Below are 23,212 nucleotides of genomic sequence, written 5' to 3'. Positions count from 1 at the left end.
TCTCATGTTCCTTTATGTATGCGGATCAGTTACATTATTAAGCTAACAATGTAACTGAGCTGCTATTAGCTTAATAATGTAACCAAGAATCTGATGTTTAGCAAGGGGTAGTTCTTAGAAACTTAGGGAGCTGGAACTCTGAATGTATGAATTAAAATAATGCAATTACATCATGAATTTTAAAATTTATCATCATTGATTAAAAATTAAAATATTAAATTAAAAATTAAAAAAAATTAAAAATTAAAAATTGATTTTCCCGCAACTGAGACTCACCACAACGTGTGACGTCTGTCAGGCATTCACTGTCACAACACAGCTTGACTCTCTTACAGACAACCTCAATAATATTTTTAAATTGGCAGAGGCAGCACGCCATACGGCTAGGTAAGATCCTATAAATGGAAACACAGGTAATTAAATTCGTGGTAAAAGAGATACTTGAGTAGGTAGAAGAGGTAGGCCAAGGCCACCACAGACCAGTGCAAAAAGGAGTTCTTGGGGCATATGGACTGGAGAACTGAATAGGGACTGGTTGGACAATTGCTGCTCTTGACTGTTGTAAATAAATATAGAGGAGGAGAGAGGTGCCCAACAGAAGGATTAGAATGGCAGTAGATATGGTATGCCTAGAAAAAAGGGAATAGGGATTAGAATTGGGTGACACTGATCTGTAGTATAAATCCGAAGTATCTCCTTCCAACCCGATAGCCTCACTTTGGGTTGAGAGTACACAGGAAGAAGGCAGACTTCTAAGAAGAGTCTGAATAAGGCCGCACCTTCTGGAACCCCTTTCTCAGTTCCTATTTGTGAGTAGTAATATATTAGAAATTATTCTAGTAATAAAAAAGCATCTTGTGGTTAAACAATAACAGAGGTCACTTTGGCCAAATATGGACAAAAGGAACATTCCAAAGAATAACATTATCATTATAATAAGGTATAAAATAGTTAATTTTTTAAAAAAGCACATGAGTTCATAATGATACTCAAATGAAAATTGGGGAACTCTTCTTTATAGAATAATGTCAGCTAATAAATGCAAAAGGAATGATAGAATTAGGAAAGTGTCATTTTGCATCTAACAATGTAATAATCGATTCAGACAAGGATTATCATTGATGCACAGTTGGGTGAAGAGTTGTTTGAAAGTAGGATTTTCACTGATCCCATACTATCACCCCACGTATTATTTTCCAATTACCAAGGGGAAAATAACTTTACAATGGAGATATATGGAAGATACCACCTTAATCAAGTGATCAGACTTAGCACTGGGCCACCTGAAGTGCTGAAGTATGAAGAATACATCACCTATATAGTATTCTTCCCCCAAAAATTTACTTTGAATCTAATGAGGAAACAGACAAAACCAGATTCTGGGGCAATTTACAAGACAACTGGCTTAGACTCTTCAAAACTCCCAATGTCATACAAGACCAAGAAAAAAAAATAGCAGGGAAAATACTGTAGATTAAAGGAAACAAAGACAAGACATGCAATGCCTAATCTTATTTGGACACTGTATCAAAGCAAAACACACTTAAAGAATGTTATTGGATTCTGGCCAAGATGAAGTAACAAGGACCAATTTAACCTTGCACCTGAAGCAATGAAAAACTAAGACAGAACATATGAAAAAACAGTTTTCAAGAAACTGGACCTCGGGCAATAAAGTTCAGTAATCTCCATGAGGTGGGAAATAAATGAAGTGATGCCTATAATTGCCCTAATTTACTTCTCTGAGAGAGTTTCCAGGTCATGGTACAGGGAAGAGAAGTCCAGGCAGAGACTGGTGGACTCCATGACTGAGGCAATGGAGCTGACAGTCTGGGAAAACCAAGGTAACTAGAGTTCAAAAAGCAGAGCATCAGAGACAAAAGAAGTGCACAGACAAAGAACTCTGGAGATATGCAGAGGGATCTCTTGAGAATTCAACGAAGTATCTGTCAGTACATTTGTGTGAGGAATTACTTGATGCCAGGAAAAGGACCACATGGAAGGATTAATAATAAGAATAACTGGATACCACACAGTGTTGTAGGAATAGTACCTGTTCTTACAAGTCAGACTGGAAAACCTCATGATACTCAGAAAGGACTTGTCTAAGTAGTTGCAAATAATGAACTCCAGACTAAAGGCTACTTGGACTCCTACCCAACGAATCTTAAAAGCTAGACCTAAAAGAATAAAATTGTTTTGAGTAACTTAATTTCACCCAAAACAAATCCCAAGCATTTTACAGGAATATAAATATATATAGCACACAAGAAACTAAAACTCACAATATCAGGGATCATATGAAGTATTGCCAAGCATGCAAAGAAGTAGGAAAATATGACCCATAGTGAGGGGAAAAGGCAATCAATCAAAACTAACCCATAATCTATACAGATGTTAGAATTGGCAGAAAAGAACATTTTAAAAGTTATTATACCTGAAGTAAAGTTATTATAACTGTATTTCATATGTTAAAAAACCTAGACTAAAAACTGAAAATGTTAAGTACAGGCATGGAAAAGGTAAAAGAGACCAAAATTGAGCTTCTAGAGATTAAAAGCAATGTCTAAATGAAAAAGAGACTGAACGAGGTTAATGGCTGATTAGACACTGCAGAAGAAAGGGTCACTGAACATTAAGGCATAGTAATAGAATCTATCCAAAATGAAACAAAAAGAGTAACAAAACAAAACAACAACAAAACTTAGTAGAGCATCAGTGAGCTGTGCAACAACTTCAAGTGGCCTAATACATGTGTACTTAGAGTCCATGAAGGAGAGGAGAAATACAAAAATTTGAAGAAATAATAGCCAAAATGTTTCCAAAATGGTAAACACTATAAAGCCACAAAGTCAAGAAGATCAATGAACTTTAAGCATAAGAAACATGGACCAAACTACACCAAGGCACGAAAAATAATCAAATTGCTCAAAACCAGCAATAAATAGAAAAATTTAAAAGCAGCCAGAGGAATAAACTATACACTACATAGAGGAACAAAGATAACAATGACAGCAGAATTTTTGTTAGAAACAATGTAAATGAGAACACAGCGAAATAACATCTTTAAAGTAGTGAATTGAATTCTATCAAGCTAGAATTCTATACCCAAATCTGTCAAAACAAAAGCAAAATAAAGACGGTCTCAGACATACAAAAGCTGAAAGAATTCATTACTAGTAGACTTTCACTACAAGAAATGTTAAAAGAAGTATTTTCAGGCAGAAGGAAAATGACACCAGATTGGAATATGGATCTACACAAAAGATTAAGAATACGGGAATAGGGACTTCCCTGGTTGTCCAGTGTTCAAAAATCTGCCTGCCAATGCGGGGGACACGGGTTTGATCCCTGTTCCGGGAAGATCCCACATGCCGCAGAGCAACTAAGCCTGTACGTCACAACTACTGAGCATGCACTCTAGAGCCTGTGTGCCACAACTACTGAAGTCCATGCACCTAGAGCCTGGGCTCTGCAACAAGAGAAGACGTCCAGTGAGAAGCCGGTGCACCGCAATGAAGACTAGGCCCTGCTCGCCACAACTGGAGAAAGCCCAGGCGAAGCAACAAAGACCCAATGCTGCAAAAAAATAAATTAGAAAAATACTTTAAAAAATTTTTAAAGGATTTTAGTCATTCAATATATGTCTCTGAACACAATAGTAATAAATTAGAAATTAACAAATCTGTAAAAGCTCCAAATATTTGGAAACTAAACAACACACTTCTGAGTAACTTTGTGGTCAAAGAAGAAATCAAAAGGGAAATCAGAAACTATTTTGAATTCACTGAAAGTGAAAACATAACATGTCAACATGTGGGATATTGCTAACGCTGTACTCAGCTTCCTCAAGTTCCACCTCAATCTGGGAAAACGAGAGCAAATTAATCACAGAGTAAGAGAAGAAAGAACACAATAAAGATCAAAGTAGAAATAAATAAAATGGAAAACAAAAAAATACTATAGATATTAAAAGCATAATAAGAGAATATATAGAATACGCCAATAAATTCAAGATGAAATGGACAAATTCCTTGAAATGCAAGCACTACTAAAGCTTTTCAAGAATATAGATATTAGGGCTTCCCTGGTGGCGCAGTGTTTGAGAGTCCGCCTGCCGATGCAGGGGACACAGGTTCATGCCCCGGTCTGTGAAGATCCCACGTGTCGCGGAGTGGCTAGGTCCATGAGCCATGGCCCTTGAGCCTGCGCGTCTGGAGCCTGTGCTTCGCAACGGGAGAGGCCACAACAGTGTGAGGCCCACGTACCGCAAAAAAAAAAAAAAAAAAAAAATTATTTCCCTATGTAACTACAATACTGTTAACACACAGTATTGAAGAAATTAAATTCCTGCACAATAATATTACCTAATAAAGAGTTGCTATTCAAATTTCCCCAATTGTCTCTCTCATATAATATCATTTCTTTTAACAGCTTTTTGAGGTATAATTGACATACAGTAATCTGTGTTCACACACACACATACATACACACCATGAAGACATCACCAAAATCAAAATGTCCATCACCTCAGAAAGCTTCTTAACGTTTCTTCGTAATTATTGCTTCCGATCGTTCCTTGCCCTTTCCAATCGCCATGCAACCATTGATCTGCTTTGTTTGCATTTTCTAGAATTTTATGTAAATGGAATCATGCAGTGTATACTTTTTTCTAACTGGCTTCTAAGCTCAGCATGATTATTTTAATCTTCATCCATATTGTTGTATATATCAGTAATTCATTTCTGTTTATTGCTGAATAGTATTCCATTATATGGATGTACCCCAATTTATCTATTCACCATTGATGGACATGTGAGTGTTTCAGTCTTTGTCTATTACAGATAAAGTTGCTATGAATATTTGTGTACAAGTCTTTATATGGATGTATACTTCCATTTCTCTTGGGTAAATATCTGCAAGTAGAATGGCTGGATCATTGGTAAGTGTATGTTTAAGTTTTTAAAAAATACCTATTTTCCATAGTGGTTTGATCATTTTACATCTCTACCAGCAGTATATGAGAGTTGCATCTTCTTCACGTTGCGGCCAACACTTGCTATGCTCAGTATTTTTAATTTTAGATAGTTTAATACGTGTGTAATTTTTTCTTGCTCTAGCATCCCTAATGATTAATCTTGTCAAACATCTTTTCCTATGCTTATTTTCCATATGTATATCTTTGAATTTTTTATCTATATTTTTCTGGAGTTTTGAGAGTTCTTTATATATTCTTGAAATTAGTCCTTTATCCAATATGTAAGTTGCTAAGTATTTTCTCCCATTCTGGGACTCATCTTTTCATTCTCTCAGTAGTGTCTTTTGCAGGGCAGAAATTCTTAATTTTGATGGTAGCTAATTTATCTATTTTCTTCTTTTATGGATTATGCTTTTGGTGTTGTATGTAAGAAATCTTGCCTAACTCAAGGTCATAAAATTTTTCACCTGTTTTGCTCTAGAGGTTTTATAGTTTTATGTTTTACATTTAGATCTTCAAACCAATTTGAGTTCATTTCTGTATATGGTTTGGATGGAAGTTTTTTTTTTTTTTTTGTACCTGGATATTCAATTCTTCCAGCATCATTTGTTGAAAACACTATCGTTTCTCCTCTCAAATGCCTTTGAACCTGAAAGTCAGTTGTCCACATCTCTCTACTTCTGAACTTTCTCTTCTGTTCCTTTGATCTTTTTGTCTATCTTTACACTACTATCACAATGTCTTCAAAGTGTAGCTTCATAAGCCTTGAAATCAGTTACTGTTAGTTCTTCAACTTTGTTCTTTTTCAACGTTGTTTTAGTTATTCTAAATTTTATTTCCATATAAAATTTAGAATTAGCTTGTCAATTTCTATAGAAAAGCCTACTGGGATTTTGATCTATAAATCAATTTGGGGAGAATTGATATCTTATCAATTTTGAATCTTCAGATCCATGAATACATTATATCTCTCCATTTATTTAGGTCTTCCTTAATTTCCCCCAGCAATATTTTACAGTTTTCAGTGTGCAAGTCTTACATCTTTTGTCAGATTTATTCTAAGTATTTTATATGTTTGATTCTGTTATAAGTAGTATTTTAAAACTTTGCTCTCTGATAGTTTGTTGAGATAAATTAATCTTTTCGTATGTTGATCTTGTACCCTGCAAACTTGATAAACTCATTTATGAGTTCCAGTAGCAATTTTGTATATTCTATCAGGTTTTCTACATAATCATGTTATCTGCAAAGATAGTTTTACTTCTTCCTTTCCATTCTGAATATCTCTTTTCTTTTTGTTGCCCTATTGCACTGGCTAGAACCTTCACTGCAATGTCAAATAGAAGTAATGAGAGCAGACATCCTTGCTTTTGTCCTGATCCTGGAGAGAAAGTACTTTGTCCTTCAGCATTAAATATGATGTTAGGTTTTTTGTAGAAGTCATTTATCAAGTTGAGGAAGTCTCCTTCCATTTCTAATCTACTGAGGGCTGTTTTTTTCTTTAATCAGGAATGGATGTTAGATTCTTTCATTCTCTTCCTGCATCTAGTGCAATGATTATGTCATTTTTCCCTTCTTTTCTTTTTTTAATTTATTTATTTTTGGCTGCTTTGGGTCTTCATTGTTGCATGCAGGCTTTCTCTAGTTGTGTCGAGCAGGGACTACTCTTCATTGCAGTATGCAGGCTTCTCATTGCGGTGGCTTCTCTTGTTGCAGGGCACGGACTCCAGGTGAATGGGCTTCACTAGTTGTGGCACATGGGCTCAGTAGTTGTGGCTCACAGGCTCTAGAGCGCAGGTTCATTAGTAGTGGTGCATGGGCTTAGTTGCTCCGTGGCATGTGGGATCTTCCCGGACCAGGGCTGAAACCCATGTCCCCTGCAGTGGGAGGTGGATTCTTAACCACTGCCCCACCACAGATGTCCTGATTTTTCTTTTTTATTGTACTAAGTTGGGTAAATTGATTTTCAAATATTAAACCAACCTTTCATTCTTGAGATAAACCCAATTGGTCATGATGTATCATCTTTCTATATAATACTGGATTTGATATGCTAAAGTTTTGTTAAGAATTTTTGCCTCTGTGTTCATGAGAGATATTGGTCTATAGTTTTCTTGTAATGTCATTGTCTAATCTTGATACGGTGAAAGTTGGCCTTATAAATAAGTTGGGAAATATTCCCTTCTCTTCAACTTTCTGGTAGGGTTTGTGTAGAATTGACATTATTTCATTCCTTAAATGTTCGGTAGAATTTATCAGTAAAGCCACCTGGACTTGAAGCTTTCTTTGTTGGAAGGTTTTAAACTGCACATCCAATTTCTTTAGTAGCTTTATTCTTTTTTTTTTTGCGGTACGCAGGCCTCTCACTGTTGTGGCCTGTCCCCATTGCGGAGCACAGGCTCCGGACACGCAGGCTCAACAGCCATGGCTAACGGGCCTAGCCCGAGATGGAACTACACACCTACTAGAAAGGCTGAATTTTTTTAAAAAAACAAATATAATGATCAGGTGACGACATGGAGAAACAAACTGCAACTCTCATAGACTGCTAGTGGGAAACCAAATTGGCACAGGCACTTTAGAAAACAGTTTAGCAGTTTCTTAAAAAGTTAAATATGGGGGCTTCCCTGGTGGCACAGGGGTTGAGAGTCCGCCTGCCGATGCAGGGGCCACGGGTTCGTGCCCTGGTCCGGGAAGATCCCACATGCCGCGGAGCGGCTGGGCCCGTGAGCCATGGCTGCTGAACCTGAGCATCTGGAGCCTGTGCTCTGCAACGGGAGAGCCCACAGTGGTGAGAAGCCCGCGTACCCCCCACCAAAAAAAAAAAAAAAAAAAAAGTTAAATATGCACTTAGCATATGATGAAGCAATCCCACCCTTAGATATTTTACCCCAAAGAAATGAAAACTTATGCTGGCACAAAACATATGTTCACACACACATGTGAGTGTTTTCAGAGGCTTTGTTCATAATAGCCAAAGAAATAGAAAAAACTCGAATGTTTATCAAATGATGAATGTGTAAACAAATTGTGTATCCACACAACTAGAATACTGCTCAGCAATAAAAAGGAATGAACTACTGACAGGTGGAACAAAACAGATGAATCTCCAAAGAACCTGGTAAGTGAAAGAAGCCAAAAACAAAAGGCTACATACCACATGATTTCAGTTATAAGATATTCTGGAAAAGGCAACATTATACGGACAAAAATCAGATTGTTGGTTGCCAGGGGCTGGTAGTGGGAGATGGGATAGACTACAAAGGGACATGAGGGGTCTTTTGGGAGTTCAGAAGTTTTCTTGACCTCAAATGTGGTGGTGCCTACAGAATTATACATTTGTAAAAACACATCACAATGTATATTTATAAATAGTGAATTCTGTGAAATGAAAATTATACATAAATAAACCTGACTTAAGAAAATAATAAAAGAAAACTAAAAAAAAACAATTGAGTGAAAATAAATGTAAGAAAAATCAATTTACAGTTTTTCCAATTCAAGGGTCATCATGAGGATGCTTTCAATAGTTGTGACACTTGTGTTGTTCCCATGTCTCTGAAGGAGAAGCCCAAACATGCATGATATAAAACCCAAAGACAAAAATTCTAAACATAAAAAGATACTTAACATGTGATTACTTCAATTCTGGCTTCTTACTTGCCATAGATGATAATTCCAAAAAGCTCTTATTGAAGAAATTTAAATTTGCATCATCAAATTAATGACCATGGTGCTGAACAGCACAATCATTTTTTATTATCCTAACTTTTCATTTTCAATTGCATCTACCTCTTTGATCACTCTTTTTTAAAAAATAACATATCCCTTATTCCTTTTTGCTCTCTGGGATAAATAATATTCCTACATGCATCTACATCTTCATAACTATATGTGTTCTTCAACACTGTTCTCATTCTCTGCTGCCTGTCTTACCCATATATATTCTTTCTTAACCCTTTGTTTGCCAGTAAGTCTTATTTTCAGTAACCCAGTTAAAATCTAAATTATGACTTTTCAGCCAAAGTACTCAATCTTTGACGAAAGCAAAAAGAGGAGAAATTATCTCATGAGCCATGAAACTGTTGCAATACTTACAAATATTTTAATGCTGGCAATTTAAAAAGATAAGAATCTTTAACTGTTGTCAAAGGATTACGATTGAGAATTCTGAAAAATGGAATGGAATTAAAATGATCTGCATTTTCAATTACTTCCATGAAAGCTTATATTCATTTTTTTTGGTATGGAACTTGAAGGTTAAAAAAAAATCATTGGGCTTCCCTGGTGGTGCAGTAGTTGAGAGTCCGCCTGCCGATGCAGAAGACGCAGGTTTATGCCCCGGTCCGGGAAGATCCCACATGCCGCGGAGCGGCTGGGCCCGTAAGCCATGGCCGCTGAGCCTGCGTGTCCGGCTCCTGTGCTTCGCAACGGGAGAGGCCACAGCAGTGAGAGGCCCGTATACCGCAAAAAAAAAAAAAAAAAAAATCATTTTCTGTCTTTACCCATAAATCACTCTAAGAATCTGTAAAACACTCTTTCATTGGGAACTACCCAGGTCTCTAAATGATAAAGTGGAGAAGAAAAACAGACAAAAAAATAGAAAAAAAGTAGCTAGCAAAGAAAAAATATGCCAAAGAACTTTTCAGGTTAAAAACCCAAGAAGTGACTATGCTGGTAGGAAGCCCTTGCTCTGTAAAAAAGTACAATTTCTAGTGTCCTCCATAATTCAAGGTGTTTTTCTTTTATCTCTACAAATTTTTTAAAATTTCATGATTTAAACTACACAAAGACAAAAATAGGGCTAATTCCTTGGTTCTGGAGCCAAAGAAGGAGAGATAAATCCAAGAGGAACTGGTGAAAGCCATACTCCCATCACATAGTACCATGTGTATTCTTCTATCATAGCCTTTGTTACTGTGTATGTAATCACCTGTTTACTTGTCCGTCCCCTAGATTGTCAGCAGCTTGAGAGCAGGGACCACACATTATTATTCCTGTGCCTGACACAGTGCCTAATATTTACTAGGTATTTAATAAAGATTTGCTGAATAAATAAATAACATTTTGTTTATATATCAATAAAATAAACAAATAAATTTTGGGGAACAAAATTTTATTCCAAAATGCTGGAATAGATTTTATTTCTTTCTTTCTTTTTTTTTTCTTAGTTCTTTAAAACAAATAGGGGAAAAAAGACCAAAAGAAACAGGAAGAAAGAAAAGAATATCTAACTTTAGGTTAACTCTACTCAAGAATTATTAGCGTATTTTTTAAGAATATTATAAAGATAATTATCAAAACTAACATCTTTTGGGTTGCCAGGCATCTGTGATCAGCATTTAACAGTCAATCCTCACGGTAACCTTATGTGATAGATATATTACCCCATTGTACAAATGAGGAAACTGAGGCACAGAGAAGTTACATAACTTGTCCTAAGTCATCAAGCTAGTAAGAAGCAGAGCTGGAATTTGAACTCAGTTCTGACTGTAAAGCCTGTGTTTAACCTGAATGAAAAAAAAAGTGGGGGTGTGTTAAACATCTGTTAATCTAACTTAATTTTCAGAGCACTAAATATAGAAATACCTTTTCAATCTTCATCTACCCATCTGGGAAAGACTCTATGAGAATTATAATTTCTCTTTTTATTTAGTATTTATCTTTTTATTTATTTTTTTCTTAATCATCTCCCATGACAAATATTTAATTAGCCTATGGTCATTGTGACTTTAGAGATTTTAAAAAATATTGCAGGAAAATCAGTAAAAATGATGGAGGAAGGACATCTGAAAATGCATCCCTCCATAGAAGCAACAATACCAGTAACAACAACAACAAAACTGGCAAAAATGGTCAGAATCAACTTCTTCTGAACTCTGGAAATTTAACCAACAGGATTACTGCACACTGGGGAGCAATTTATTCAAGGAAAACAAACTAATTTCTGTAAGAACAATGAGATCTTTGTTGCTTGAACTTGTCCTTGACCTTTGCTCTCCATGCCAGTGGTAGCCTTGAAAAACAGCCCACATCCCTGGTACCAGAAGGAGCAGCATGGACTGGGAGGGCCTTCAAAGCCTCATTCCCAAAGAACTGTCATTGTTTTACATGTCTGGTGGTCCCCTGGAAGACATCACTTGAAAGGCTTGCCTTTGACCTGACTGAGAGCTGTCTAGTGAGAAAAGCCGTTCTTCAGGTTGCATTTCTGGAAAACATTTTCAAGCAAATATTTTAACATGGCGGTTGCATGAGGCAATGGATAACAGTTTGGGGCAATAAACAGCCCAATCGAAAAGCTTAAAAAGAAAAGCTGAGGAATGAGATGTCCACAGAGACTTTGAAATGTGCCAATATATTCCTGGGAAACTGGAAGACCACAAGACATATTCCTGGGAATCTAGGAAAATAACTGTTAGCATTAATAAAAGAATTCATCAAGGGTGTAGGATATAAGATCAATATTATTTCTACACACCAGCAATGAGTAATCCAAAAATGAAAATAAGAAAACAATTCCATGTGTAACAGCATCAAAAGAAATAAAATACTTAGGGAAAAATTTAACCAAGTAAGTGCAAAATTCACACTGAAAAGTACAAAACTGTTGAAAGAAATTGAAGAAGATCTAAATAAATATAAAGACATGCTGGATTCATGGACTGGAAGCTAATCTTATTAAAATGTCACTAATTCCCTAATCGACTTATGGTTCCATTGCAATTCCTATCAAAATCCCAGCTGATTTCTTTCCAGAAATTGCCAAGCTAATTCTAAAATTCATATGGCAATTCAAGGAAACAGAATAACCAAAACAATGTTGGTAAAGAACAAAGTGGGGGACTCACACATCTTGGTTTCAATACTCAGTTCAAAGCTACTGCAATCACAGTGTGGTACTGGAACAGACATGTATATCAATGGAACAGAACAGACATGTATATCAAGAACAGACATGTATATCAATGGAACAGAACTGACAGTATGGAAATGAACCCTCATATATATGGTCTATTGATTTTCAACAAGCGTGCCAAAACAATTCAATGTGGAAAGAACAGTCTTTCCAAACGATACTGGAACAACTGTACATCCACACACAAAATAATGAAGCTGGACTCCTACACTTCACACCATATATGAAAATGAACTCCCAATGGATCAAATATCCAAATGTAAGAGCTAAGGCTATAAAACTCTTAGAAGAAAACACAGGAGTAAATATTTATGACCTTGCATTAGACAATAATTTCTTAGATATGATTCCAGAAGTACCAACAACCAAAGGAAAAACAGATGAGTTGTATTTTGTAAAAATTAAAAAGTTTGGCCTTCAAAGGACACTATCAAGCAACTGAAAAAACATACAGAATGGGAGAAAATGCTACAGTTGAGAAGAATAAGAGGCAGTTGGGAGAAGAAAAGCATAGTAGTTGCTAGGTGTGACAATCTCAAAATTTTGAACTATTACAAATAAAACAGCCACCCTGAATCACCCCAAAGGGCAGACCCAAGTTATTTTTCTTTTTAGCATTAATGCTTTTCTAAATCTGAGAAGCTGCCAGGATTCTAGTACATAGCAAAAAGTGATGACAGCACACTGAAGTGTGTAAACTTTTGTGTGTACATAGCTATCAAAAGGAAACCAACGCTAGCTGACTAGGGGAGCGTTAGGGCAACTCTGTGACCGCAGCTCAATTTGCCTTCATAGTGTGGCCACACCTCCCTTACTGATATTCTCAACAATGAGGTAAATAATTCAATAGGGATAAGGCTTTGATTTGCCCCTTATTCTCTCTTAGTGCTTATGTCCTTGGTACCATACTATTATTACTTTTTTTTTTTTTTTTTGCGGTACGCGGTCCTCTCACTGTTGTGGCCTCTCCCGCTGCAGAGCACAGGCTCCGGACGCGCAGGCCCAGTGGCCATGGCCCACGGGACCGGCCTCTCCGCGGCATGAGGGATCCTCCCGGACCGGGGCACAAACCTGCGTCCCCCGCATCGGCAGGCGGACTCTCAACCACTGCACCACCAGGGAAGCCCTTGGTACCATATTAATGTACCACAGAGAAGGAAGCATGTGAATGTGCTCTGTCTGGTTAAGTTATATAGCCTTTCTACATTGTGGAGTCCTACAGTTTCTAAAATCATGGAGCTTGTATTGTTAGAATCAATGAAATGACTAAAAGAATTTTTAAAAATAAGCCATCAGTCTGGACCTTCATAGGTGAATGAAGGAGAAACACTTTAAAGTCAGAAAAAAAGTATACTTAACATTTAGGATTGTCAACCATTGCTGGTTTTCCATAATATATTTCATTCCTGATTTTATGTGAAAGAGATATGATTACTACCAACATTCAAAAAGTGGTACTTTATTAATAAGCTCTTGGCTCATTTTTGAGGTTGATTTCCCATATAAAATAGACTACTACACTGCTAACTACTTCACCTGATGTTTGTCAATAACATAGAGGCTTCATTCAAGAAACCTACTGACTTATAATTAGCTGCCACCCGGTGATGAATCAAGGTATTGTGGGGCCTGAAGCTCATCTACTTTGGAAAATCCTGTGTAATAAAAACATGCAAAATTATGAATACAAAAATCGCTAGGACCCCTCTCAAGACCTTGGAAGGGACCTCTGCAAGTGAGGACCCCTGAAGCCTAAGCTGCATTGAATTCATGATAAATCCACCTAAGCTGGGGCCCTTTTCCAAACTTACTTAATGCAGGAAACTTATAAACACCCCAGTAATATGTCATTATAGGTAATAAAATGACTTAACTCGAGGGTGGCATGTTCCCTTGGTGGCTAGCCTTTGGAAAGAGATGCAATAAAGGTTATGTCTCACCATGGCAAATGTTTCCTGAAGCAAATTAGCTGTGTCTATTAGAAAGACTTAGCCCAAAACAAAGACTTACTATACTGTGACAATCTTTTTTTTTTTTTTTTTTTTTTTTCTGTACGTGGGCCTCTCACTGTTGAGGCCTCTACCATTGCGGAGTACAGGCTCCGGACATACAGGCTCAGCGGCCATGGCTCACGGGCCTAGCCGCTCAGTGGCATGTGGGATCTTCCCGGAACGGGGCACGAACCCGTGTCCCCTACGTCGGAAGGCGGACTGCCAAACACTGCGCCACCAGAGAAGCCCTGTGACAATCTTTTGAAAGTAACTGTGAACAAGTTTTAGCAGTACTAATTTATTTACAACAGCAGATAGATCTGATTCTTTCACTACCTTTTTCTGTCACTTAAGAGGAACACAAATTCAAAAGGAACAACTTGGTGCCTCTTCCATTACAAATCTTTTCTAACCTACCACTCATTTTCTACTTCATCACCCCCGTCCCTCACCTTGTTACCCTGCTGCATAGATGCTCGAATAGCTCTCATATATGTTTTCCCATCAACATCCAACTTTCTCCTTCCAGTATGAAAATTTCTTGGGGACAAAGTCCTTGCCCTATGCGTCTTTGTAACCCCAGCTGTAACTGTAACTTAGTACAGTGCTGACACACAGTGGCCAGGTACTCAGTGAATGTTTTTGAATGAATTCATTAATTTTTAAACTGTGATTTATTTATTTATTTATTACCACATGTATTTTCCCGTGTTGCCTACATAACTATAGTGAAACTCTGATTCTTATAAGGAACTCTTGCTGTTATAGGATGTTTAGGAAAGGTGGTGAGTTTTAAGACGTTGTATTGATGCTACTAAAACCTCCTGGTGAAGGGACCTCATCAGCCTGCTCTCCGGTGTGCTGGAAAAGAAAAACTGACCCTTGGTGCTCTCTCCCCAAGGTAGGCATCAGCAAACTAACAAGGGAAAGGAAGGAGGCCGCTAAAGATAGGCATCTGCAGGAATTGCTAATCCAGCTCCAGACACAGCCTCAACACCTTCATTAACCCAAAATGTGTGAACTGTGTGAAACTGGATTTCTGAACCACAAGACAGGTAAGAGAGTCTTTTCCAAAGCCAGGTGTAGAAGAGCTCATTTTTACCTTGAGTCTGAAATCACCTTCGGGCCACTGAACGTACCATCTATCATTTCCTTGTGTCATGAGAAGTCACAGAATTTTTGAGCTGAAGGGGTGTACAACCCACACTTCTTATTGAAGAGTAGTCAGCAAAGGAAGTATATTGAATTAGGCTACAGCAATGTATTTTCTATATATTTTTCACACTACAGCTGAACACAAACAACGTCTTTTTCCATATCTCAAAGGTTCCCATTGACCACAGATAATTCACTTCAGAGATATATGCTTTTTGAAAAATAATGTTCTGGTTGGCTGGGCAAGCCCTGTGGTGGGTGTTCAGGAATTCTTTCTGCTTTACCATTTAAAAGAGCTAATAATGGTTGGGGAAGCTCCCACAGCTTTTGCTCCCTGAAGAATTCGGTGCTAAACTTAGTTCTTTGCATCTCTGTATTGCATACATTTTAAGCAGTCAGGAACTTTGCACATGAGCAGGAATCAAAGTTAAATTCAAAAGTGGAACTTCATGGACCATTCGCATACTGGAGAGGCATCAGTGGGTTTCCATGACAATGCTAATTTGAGTGTTTTTGCTTGCTGCCTTGTATTGCCTGTGCCAAAGATCAGTACTAGGGAAAGCAGAGCGTTCCATATATATGAGTTACACAAGTCTCTTGGCCTCTTTGTTCCTTAGTTTCCTCATTTGAAAAAAAAATAAATGGCTCTCAAGACATACTTTCCAGAGTTCATACTGGGCTTACACCGAGCTAACCAATAACTGCATGATGTTTTTACACACAGTTTTTTACATTTATTCATCTTCTATTTCACTTACAACTTGTGTAAAAACTGCATTCCATGCTGGGCCTGAAACGTTCCAAAGATCAGTTCTGTGAGTAAATTACAACCAAGATTTCTACAAAAACAGACACAAGCAAAAGCAGAAGAAAAAAATATATTCTTTCAGAACATTTATCCTTTGGCAATAATTCTAATTTATATATGATGAAACATAACATCACTACTCCCTCCATACACTAAAGAAATCTCACTGTGGAAGACATGATTTATACTTTCATGATTATATATGTGGTGCATTAGATACAAAATAGTAAATGCTTATTAAATACTTGTGTTAAGTGATTTTTATTTCTCTAGAAAGGCAGCACTATTGACATTTTGGGCTGGATAATTCTTCGCTGTGGGAGGCTCTCCTGTACAGTGTTGGATGTTTTGTAGCATCTCTGGCCTCTGTCCACTAGATGCCAGTAGCATATACAGTTCTGACAAACAAAAATATCTCCAGACACTACCAAATGTCACCTGTGTACAAAAATCACCCTGGGTGAGAACCACTGCTCTACAATGATTCACTCTGATCTGTGTAATAATTCTCACACTAATCTTTGCTAGAGACAAAAAGGATTTGCTACAAAATTTTAGTAGTAATTTTCATATTTCAAAATGAGTAACAAATTAATTTTATAAAAAATTAAGCTTTGTAAAAATTCCAAATATAATGAAGTTATATTTGTAACTTACATAAACTGCAAAAAAGGTAGTGGTTCACATGTATGCCTTTCGATAGATGGTATTTTATTGCAGGATAAATCTCTAGGAAAAGGAAAAGGAAAATATTGCCCCTATTAGCTATTAGATATCTAATTAGTAGGAATAACTAGTAGAAGTTAGAATGATAATAATAAATAAGAAGCTTTGGTCTAAACTCCAAACTTTAGAATTACTATTTGAACCTTCCAGAGCCCCTAACCCTGCTTTCACCTCTCTTAAGAGTCTCACCTTCAGGATCTTCATAAATTAAATATACAACTATAGATCTTTATAGATTTTGGAGGTAACTTTTCCTGAGAGCAGAGGCACTGATTAGATTCCAACCTTTGTGGTCTTATCAAATTCTAGATTATGAGCTCAAAGTTTTTATCTCTATATATCATTATAATTTCTAATATTAGAAGGAATATTCCACACTTCCCAGTATAGTTCTATTTTTCTAGGCCAATTCATTACCAGAAGAAATAAAAGATACCCTTTCACACAACTTGAAAGGAAGTTACTCCTATCCTTAATATGTAATGTTAATTCAGGATTACACTTTCTATCATATTGACTTTTATTCGAAAATAGCTACTCTTGACGATAGCTGACTATCTTATTTCCATTGATTCCAGCTTAGTCTCTCATTTCACTGGATGGGTATAACTGTCTTCTGACTGGTGTTTCCATCTCTACCCTCTCCCTTTCTAAAACATGCTCCACGGGATCACCAGATTAACTGCTCTGTCCTTGGAATCAGCCTCACCGTCAGCAGGTGATTACTGAACAGGGACTGGATGGAGCTTGGACCTACCCAACAGCAAACCTGCTCTAGCAGTGGGATCAGCCTCATACACCAACAGGCACACACCAGCTCCAGGAATACCACCGTCCAGCAGGGTGTGTGACCAGAACACTCACTTGGAGGCCAGAAGCAGCCATGGACTCAGCTGGGTCCTGACCCTGCCCATCAGAATGCCAATACAAGATTAGGGATACCCCAGACCCTGCAGATAGCTGTCTCAGGGACAGTGATCCAACACCAACTCTGCGACTCCTGGGCCCTGCAGCCAGAGCTCAGGACCTGTGTCTTCCTCCCAGTAGCCAGCATAGCCCCAGGACCAGTGACTGGGCACTAGCCCTGATATCACCTGGACTGCAACTCTACCCATAAATGAACCAGCACTAGATTTGGTGTCCCCCAGAGTTGTGCCTTAAGATTTAGCCTCACCAAGCAGCACAGACAGCCTCCATACAAGGCAGAGTCTGGCAAACATGCACTCTGGGGGCAGCCAAGCCTACCAGACCACCCACAGTAGTAGCCCACCACAACAAAAGAGCCCAAGCAGCCCACATAGGGGGTACACCTAGAACATATAGTTCTAGTGACCAGGGGACTGTGGGCTGCTGGGACACATAGGACCTCTCCTACAAAAGGCTACTTCTCCAAGGTCAGGAAATGTAACGAACCTACTACATACATAGCAATAAAAACAGCAAGTTAAGAAAAATGAGGTGACACAGAAACACGATCCAAATGAAGGAACAAGATAAGAACTCAGAAGATCTAAGTGAAGTGGAGATACCCAATCTCCTCAACAAAGAGTTCAAGGTAATAACTATAAAGATGATCAAAGAACTCGGGAGAAGAATGGACGACCAGAGCAAGAAGTGAGAATTTTTTAAAAAAGAGTTAGACCATTAAAGAAAAACAAAACAGACATGAGGAATACAATAAATGAAATGGAAATTACACTAAAAGGAAACTACTGTAGACTAAATGATACAGAGGAATGAATCAGAAAACTGAAGGACAGAGTACTGGCAATCACTGAAGATGAACGGTAAAACAATAGATTAAAATGAAATGAGGAAAGTTGAACAGACTTGTGAAACAACATCAAGTGTACTAATATTGGCATTATACTGGTCCCAGAAGCAAAAAGGAAAGAGAAAGCAGTGTAGAACATACCTGAAGACATAAGAGCTGAAAACTTCCATAACCTGGGAAAGAAAACAGACATCCATGTGCAGTAAACACAGTAAGGCCAAAACAGGATCAACCCAAAGAGGACCACACCAAGACTCACTGTAATTAAAATGGCAAAGAAATAAAGATAAAAAGACAATATTAAAAGGAGAAAAGGAAAAGCAACAAGTTACAGACATGGGAACTTGTATAAAGTTATCAGCTGACTTCTCAGGATACCTCTGCATGCCAGAAGGGAGTGGCATGGTATATTTAAAGTCATGAAAGGGAAAAGTCTATAACCCAAAATACTCTACCCAGAAAGGCTCTCCTTCAGATTTGATGGTGAGATCTAAAGTTTTACAGAGAAGCAAAACTAAAAAAGCTCAGCAACGCCAAACCAGCTTTATGGGAAATCTTAAAGGGGCTTTTCTCAGTGAAAAAGGCCACGACTGAAACATAAAAATTAGGAAAGGAAACTTACTAAAGGAAAAAACCTCATTGGATAAGGCAAATATTCAACAAAGGCAATAAATCAACCATGTACACAGCTAGTAGGAACGATGAAAGAAAACATTAATAAAATCATCTATATTCACAATAAGAAGTTAAGGGACACACAAAACAAGTAGATGTAAAATATAAGGTCAAATTCAGTAACTGTGGGGGAGCAGAGTAACAGTGCAGGGTTGTTAGTGTCCATGTGAAATTAAGAGCTCAGCAACTTAAATAATCACACACACACACACACAAAACTGAAAGAAATCCAAACGTAATATTAAAGATAGTCCTCACATCACAGATGAAGGGAATAAAAGGGGAAGAAAGGAACACTGAAGAAATTAAAGAGGGATTCTAAAAATACCCAGGACAAATGAAAATGAACACACAATGATCCAAAATCCATGGGACACAGCCAACACAGTTCACAGGGGGAAGTTATAGTGATACAAGCTTATTCTTAGGAAACAAGAAAAATATCAAATAAACAACCTAACATTACACCTGAAGGAATTAGAAAAAGAAGAAAAAACAAAACTCAAAGCTGTCAGAAAGAAAAAAATTAAGAAAACAATACCATATGCAATCACACCAAAAAGAATAAGATACTTAGGAACAAACACACCTAAGCAGGTAAAAGACATGTACTCAGAAATCTATCAGCCATTGGTGAAAGAAGTTGAAGGCAACAGAAAAAGATGGGAAAATATAGCAGGTGCATGGACTGGAAGAATTAATACTGTTAAAGTAACCACACTACCAAAGACAATCTACAGATTTAATGCAGTCCCTATCAGAATACCAAAGCATTTTCACAGAACTTGAAAAAGTAATTTTAAAATTTGTATAGAAACACAAAGACCCCAAATAGCCAAACAATCTTGAGAAAGAAAACAGCTGGAGGCATCACGCACCTTGACTTCAGATTATACTGCAAAGCGACAGTAATCAAAGAGAATCGGACAGGAGCAAAAACAGACACAAAGATCACTGGAATAGAATAGAGATCCCAGAAAGAAGCCCACACACTTATATTTAATTGATTTATGACAAAGCAGGCAATATGGAGGGAAAACTGTCTCTTCAATAAGTGGTACTGGGAAAACGGGTCAGCTACATGGAAAAGAATAAAATCAGAGTATTTTAGCACACCATATATAAAATAAACGCAAAACTGAATAAAGACCTAAATGGAAAACCATAAAACCCCTGAAGGAAAATACAGAACATTCTTCAACATAAATGATAGCAACAGTTTTGGGTTCAGTCTACTAAGGCAAATGAAACAAAAGCAAAAATAAACAAATGGGACTTCATTACACTTAAAAGATTTTGCACAGCAAAGGAAACCAAAGACAAAATGAAAAGACAACCTGCTGCAGGAGAGACAATATTTGCACATGATAAGAGGTTAACACCAAAAAGATGACCAAGCAAGGGTTCATATCTAAACTACAGAAACACATACAACTCAATATCAGAACAATACCCAAAATCTTTTTTTAAAAAAATGAGAAGACCTAAATAGACATTTTTCCAAGGAAAACATACAGCCAGAACTCACAAAGATGCTAAACATAGCTAATCGGCAATAAAATGCAAATCAAAACAATGAGATATATCACCTCAGTCTTGTCAGAATGGCTGTCATCAAAAAGGTCACAAATAACAAAGGTTAGTGAGGATGTGGAGAAAGGGAAACTCTTGTACACTCTTGATGTGAATGTGAAGTAGTGCAGCTACTGTGGAAAGCAGAATGGGGGTTCCACAAAAAACTAAAAATAGAACTACCGTAATATCCAGCAATTTCACTCGGGTATATCAGAAGAAAACAAAAACACTATTTCAAAATAATAACTGCACACCAATGTTCATAACTGTTATTTGCCATAGCCAAGATATAGAATGAAACTAAGTGGTCATCAATAAGTTACGGGATAAAAAGGATTTTCTATGATGACTTCAGCAAAAAATGAAATTTTGCATTTGCAAGAACATGGATGGATTTGGAGGGTATTATGCTTAGTAAAATAAGCCGCAGAGAAAACAAGCCTGGTAGGTTATCACACGTGGCATCTAAAAAATTGAATACAACAACAACAACAAAACAGACTCACAGATTAAAGAACAGACTAGTGGTTACCAACAGGGAGAGACAGGGTGGAGGAGCAAAACAGTGGTAGGAAATTCTGAGGAAGAATCCACTATGTATAAAATCAATAATCTACAGCGATGTACTGTATAGCATGGGGAATAGAGCCACTCATTAATAATAAGTATAAATGGAGAACAACTTCAACATTTATGAATCACTATGTTGTACCTCTGAAACTAATATAATAATGTAAATTAACTATAGATCAATAAAATATAAAGTAAGAAAGAATAAAGAGGAGATTATTAGATAGAAATCAATTAAATAAACACAAGTTTTGGAAATCAAGGAATTAAAAAACATGTAAGATACAACATTGGCATTTAAAGTGTACGATCTATTCATTTACAAGAAATCATTTAAGTGATGAAAAATGGTATCCATTCTCACAATTTTGTATATCTAGCATAAATTATTAGCTACAAATATTCACTCAAAAAGAAAGAGAAGATTTGGATTAACCCATTTTAGTATACAAATTTAATATCAAAGTCTCTATGTAACATTGATTTGAATAAGTTCTGTTAGCCACTTCTAGTTTCTTTGTGATATAAAATCTTTTAAAGCATAAAAATCAGCCTTTCTACATTATTCCATTAGACATACATAGAAGTTAAAAGAAATAGGAAGACAGAACAATCAACCAAGAAGGTGAATTTACTGAGAAACAGTCATTTGTTCTCCCTCCTCTTCTTTTCCTCCTTTTCCAGGTCTCTTTCGATTCCAATCAAGAGAAGGTTTGAGAATTCTGAGAATATTTCTTTCAGGGCTTCAAATCACCATACCTACATCCTCTGCCACAACTACACACACAGGAACAAAAATAAACCTCTGCTATCTACTCATGTAGGAGGGATTCATGCAAAATAAACTCCTACATGGAGACCAACAGGTGAGTTTTCTACCTGTTCTTTATAATGTCCTTCCATTATAGTAAATCCCACACATTATGAGGCAGAAGGGGTTATGTGAGCTCTTCCTTGAAGTCAAAAAACTTGCATTCATTTCAAGTACCTGGTGATCACAGGGTACAGCCAGGGAACGTGCCATCCCCCTTGGGGGGAGGGCGGTGAATGGGCTCCCGCAGCCATGCACCTCCTGATGTACAGATTCTGGAGGAACAACGGGCGGTCACACCGCAGACAGCCTGTCAGGCTGTCGGGCCGCTGGGCAACCCCACCAGCCTGGAAGTGCCCCATCAGTTGCTGAAAGCAAAATTCTGTCCCCCCTGTGAAGCCAGGCCATTTGGCCCAGAGAGTCAGAGGAGACTGGTAATCAACTCCTCCTCTCTGCTCACCTCCTTGGGGTTACAACAACCCCATCTCCAAACCCAACTGTGATCCTGGAGTGCCAAAGTGGGAGTGCAGGTGGGCTCTGCCGGTGCTTCAGCGCCCTCTGGAGGCTGTCTGCTCTAATGGCAACCCTCAGCCCTTCCTCCTCCTCCTTCCCTAGTCCTGGGGGCTGCCTTGCCCTCTGCAGCTTGCTGGCCTGATTTCATTCTTCTTTTTTCTCCAATTACAATGAAGTGTCCTACAGAGGTTTGGAATCTCTTGAAGGAAGATCTTTTAGTCAATACACCTTAACCGTGAGAAGCTGGTTTCAAAAATGAACCTGAAATACTGTATTTTTCTCCTGATGATTCCAAGGAGAGACAGCTCAAGTTTTCTAAATCATAAGAAAAACCAAGGTAAATATGATATTCTGAACCAGAGATGAAAAAGCAGTTTTTAGCACCCCCTCCTCATGTCATGTGACCGGGATTTAAATCAATCAACTGCCACTGGTTTTTAAAGCACATGACCCAACTTTAAATCAATCAGCTGCTTCCCTGTAACTCACGTGACTTGGCTTTGAATAGTAAAAAATGCAGAGGTATAAAAATGATGTTCTGAACAATAAATGGAAAAAACAACATTTTAAAGTTTTTTTCTTTTCAAATGGACCATTCATTGCATACAGAGTAAAGAATTCTCTTCTGGATTTCTCTAACTGTAAACACATACAATGTCTCCGTTGGCTTGACTGACTTAGTTTTTTGGGGGGTTTTGTTGTTGTTAACATCTTTATTGG

General features: G+C 37.5%; 1 protein-coding gene across 1 annotated transcript in view; it reads right to left on the bottom strand.

Annotated features, from left to right (window-relative positions):
* Positions 1-23,212, bottom strand: part of LOC132597582 (uncharacterized) — an 85,270-nt gene that overhangs the window by 52,835 nt on the left and 9,223 nt on the right. Inside the window, exons 3-5 of the mRNA XM_060301536.1 lie at positions 18,490-18,521; positions 16,506-16,577; positions 277-395 (exon numbers count right to left, since the gene is read on the bottom strand). Of these exons, the coding sequence (XP_060157519.1) occupies positions 277-395; positions 16,506-16,577; positions 18,490-18,521 (223 nt within the window). The remainder of the gene's footprint in view (positions 1-276; positions 396-16,505; positions 16,578-18,489; positions 18,522-23,212) is intronic.

Source organism: Globicephala melas, chromosome 7, assembly GCF_963455315.2.
Source record: "Globicephala melas chromosome 7, mGloMel1.2, whole genome shotgun sequence".
NCBI classification, from domain to species: Eukaryota; Metazoa; Chordata; class Mammalia; order Artiodactyla; family Delphinidae; genus Globicephala; species Globicephala melas.
The sequence above is the reverse complement of the archived record's forward strand: the minus strand, read 5'-3'. Positions and strand labels throughout refer to the sequence as shown.